This window comes from Helobdella robusta (genome assembly GCF_000326865.2).
Source record: "Helobdella robusta unplaced genomic scaffold HELROscaffold_54, whole genome shotgun sequence".
NCBI classification, from domain to species: domain Eukaryota; kingdom Metazoa; phylum Annelida; class Clitellata; order Rhynchobdellida; family Glossiphoniidae; genus Helobdella; species Helobdella robusta.
In genome coordinates, this window is record NW_008705287.1 from 219265 (window position 1) to 222648 (window position 3384).

The window sequence follows — 3384 nt, forward strand, 5'->3', positions numbered from 1 at the left end:
AATCATCTTTAAATTAATTATTTTAAAATTTATAAATGATAAATTTAAATATTTAACTATTATGCAAAAAAATTAAGGAGGTAGATTTATCTGGCGTATAACTTCAGAACTTCAGAGGTCTTACCAATTTAACAGTTTGACTAATAAAAGGGAATTTGTTGGGAATGATTGCACACTTAAAAATAAAATGAATAATTTGATAAAGTATAATTCACGCATATAAGAAGTATTTTAAAATCAGATGTTTTTGATTTTGCCACTATCAATAGAGAAACATATTTAAGTTCGGATCTTTAATGCATAAAACCCACAAAAAAAAGTGTAGTCGATGCCACACAATAAACTGAAGCAAATAGGCAGACGTAAGTTTCACAAACACGTTCATTCAATGTTCACGCACAATAACTCTTGAAAAACGGATCCAAAAACACGATTGGTAGAGTATTTACAATGATGACATGATTGAATGAGCAGCATAGGGCTGTAAATATTTGAAATCAATTTCAACAACGGTCGAACTTATCGACGGAGGAGAAGCAAATATCTCAAGAAGAACAGCAATGGACCCGCATGTGCCTGTTCAGGTTGCCTGACTGCGAGAACCTGAGCAGGCAGATTTTGCACCTGTAGGGTTTTTCCCCAGAATGAATACGCAGGTGCTTCGTCAGGGTCGAACTGTCGGAGAATGTCTTCTTGCAAGTCCGGCACCTGTAGGGCCGCTCCCCCGAGTGCGTCCTCATGTGCGTCGTCACGCTGGAGCTCTGTGAGAACCTTCGATCGCATACGGAACAACGAAACGGTTTTTCTCCGCTGTGCGTGCGCACGTGCGCTGTCAGGTTGGCGGCCTGTGAGAAAGATTTGCTACACGTGTGGCAGACGTAAGGCTTGTCTCCCGAATGAGTTCTCAAATGAGTCTTCAGAGTGCTCGGCCTGGCATATGATTTGCCGCAAATTCGACACAAGTTTGGAGCATTGGAGATTAAAGATGGCTGTTGCGCTTGAGAATGTTGTTGTTGTTGCTGCTGTTGATTGTAATTTGGTTGTTGCTGATGCTGTTGGCGATAAAACTGAAAGTTGCTGAAATTTTTGTAAGAGTCGTATGGGGTAGCTGACGGAGAAAGAGAGTTTTTTTCCATTATTTGGTAAATGTTGTGGTGGTGACCGATGTTGCTGCTGAGTTGAGTGACGTTGTAGTGGCAGCAGCGAAGGTTGGGTTCCAGACTTGTGTAGAGTTGATTGAAGGTGGCGGGGCTGGGTTCAACTTCAAACGATGACATTCTTGTGAAATGCGCTTTTGTGTAGTTTGATATTGAGTGATAATAATCATTATTATCATTGAAGTTGCTGATGTCGTTACTGATTTTGTTTGTAGTGTCTTTGTGGTTTACAACTAGCGTTTCAATGCTTTTGTTACCATAATTATCTTCAACATCGTCGTCCATTTCATCGTCGTCGTCGTCATCGTTATCATCATCATCATCTTTACTGTAATCAAAAGTTTGATTGCTAGTCACTTTTGGACATTGCAGTTTAAAATATTGATGTTGTTGTCTGTTGTGGTGTTGGTACTCTTGCTGGCTGCTTAGCTGCTGTGTTAGCTGGTTGAAACGAATGTTGCAAATGTCATGTTCAGGAAGTACAACACTGTTGTTGTTGTTGTTGCTGCTGCTGCTGAAGTTGTAAACTTCTTCGCAGTCTGTTAACATAGGGTTTAATGACATCGCGTTATTGTTGTTAATGTTGTTGATGTTGTTTCTGTTGTTACTGCTTGCTACAGTTCTATTGATGCCACTAACATTGATGGCGTTTGCAAGGTTGGCGCCATCATTAATGACATTATTACTGTGACTGTTGCTCCAAATTCGATTGTGATCATTGGCAGGATAAGTGAGGCAGTACGGAGCGTATTCTTCGGCCTGAGATTCGCTTCTAGATGACTGCTGAAGGCTTGTTGTTGTTGCGTTATAAAATGATGAAGCATTGAGATTCTTTTCGTAAACATCGTTCTCATTAACATCGGTGACGTCATCGTCGTTGTCGTCATCCTGATCGCAAGCCATCGTACTAATTTTTTTGTTGCTAGAATTTTTTAAGCTCGAGTTTGATGACGATAATGACGACGACAGCAATGATGATGACGTAGATGATGACGTTGTAGATGACGTTGATGTTGAATGTATTGTTGAATCCATACAATTACGTCTGCTGCTTAAGTCGGAAAATATTCCAGAAGAATTAAATGATGCTTCGTGGTTGCTTTCATCATCTTCGTCGTCCTCTTCATCGCTGGTAGTGTTGTTGCTATTGTTGTTGTTATCCATGTTGATGTCATTAACAAATTTGTTGCTCTGTGCTTCATTGATGTTAATGTCACTGATGATATTGTTATTAATGTTGTTGTTGTTATTGTCAATGTTTTTTCTGAAATCATAACTACAGGTGTTTTTGAGGCTGTTGTTGTTGTTGTTGTTGTCGGTCATGTTTAGATAAGTTTTGATGTTGTTGTTAATAACGTTGTTGTCTGTTGAAGTGTTGTATACAATGAACTGATTGGTGTTTTGTAGACATTTGTTGGCGTTGATGTTTTCATGGGAAGTCAATGCATGCCTGTAATCATCACTTCTATCATTGTGGTTGTTACTTACGCTGGTATTAGTGTTGGTATTAGTGTTAAAATTATTATTATTGTTAATGGTGTTGCTGTTATTAATTTTATTGATGCTATTGATGTTGATATTAGTTTCGTTCTGACTATTTTTGATGTTATTACCGTTGTTGTTGTTGTTGTTGTTGTTGTTGTTGTTGTTGTTGTTGTTGTTGTTGTTGTTGTTGTTGTCATTGATGTTGATTGTACTGTAGCTGCCAACATTTCGAGCCACGTGTTTTTGCTGCCTGTTGACGTTCAACATTTGGTCATAACTTTGCAAATGTTGAAACTGATTGTCTGCACGTTTGGTTGGCTCATAAAATTTGAAACTCTCAGCGAGAAAGGAGCCAGCGTCGGTCAGATAGATCTTACTGTCGGGCGAGACGAGAACTTCGATATCAGCCGATGGTCCTCTGTTCAAGAAATATTCGTGTTTCGAATTTGGGAAATAAAAATTCGCGTTGTCACTCGAGCTCTGCGTCGATGGATGGAAATATATTTCGTCGACGTCTGCTGTCGTTGGCACGGCTGAAGCGAAAGTGCCGACATTCATGCTGACGTTGAGGCTCATGCGCGCTGGGAAGATGGGGGCAAGTTTAGAAATGTGGCTGCCCGTGTGTAGGGCTGGTTGGTGTTGAAGGGGTGGAGAGGCGTTGTAATGGTGGTAGTGATGGTGGTACTGAGGGTGATATTGGTGGTTGTACTGATGGGGGTGGTAGTATTGGTGGTAGCATAAT

The 3384-nt window shown here is 40.1% G+C and overlaps 1 protein-coding gene across 1 annotated transcript; it reads right to left on the reverse strand.

Moving 5' to 3' along the window:
* Window positions 1–545: 545 nt before the first annotated feature.
* On the reverse strand, window positions 546–1136 carry HELRODRAFT_86767 (hypothetical protein; the record flags this gene model as incomplete). The annotated part of the gene is made up of 1 exon (XM_009028216.1): window positions 546–1136. The coding sequence occupies one exon, from the start codon at window positions 1134–1136 to the stop codon at window positions 546–548; it is 591 nt and encodes a 196-aa protein (XP_009026464.1).
* Between the last annotated feature and the right edge of the window lie 2248 nt (window positions 1137–3384).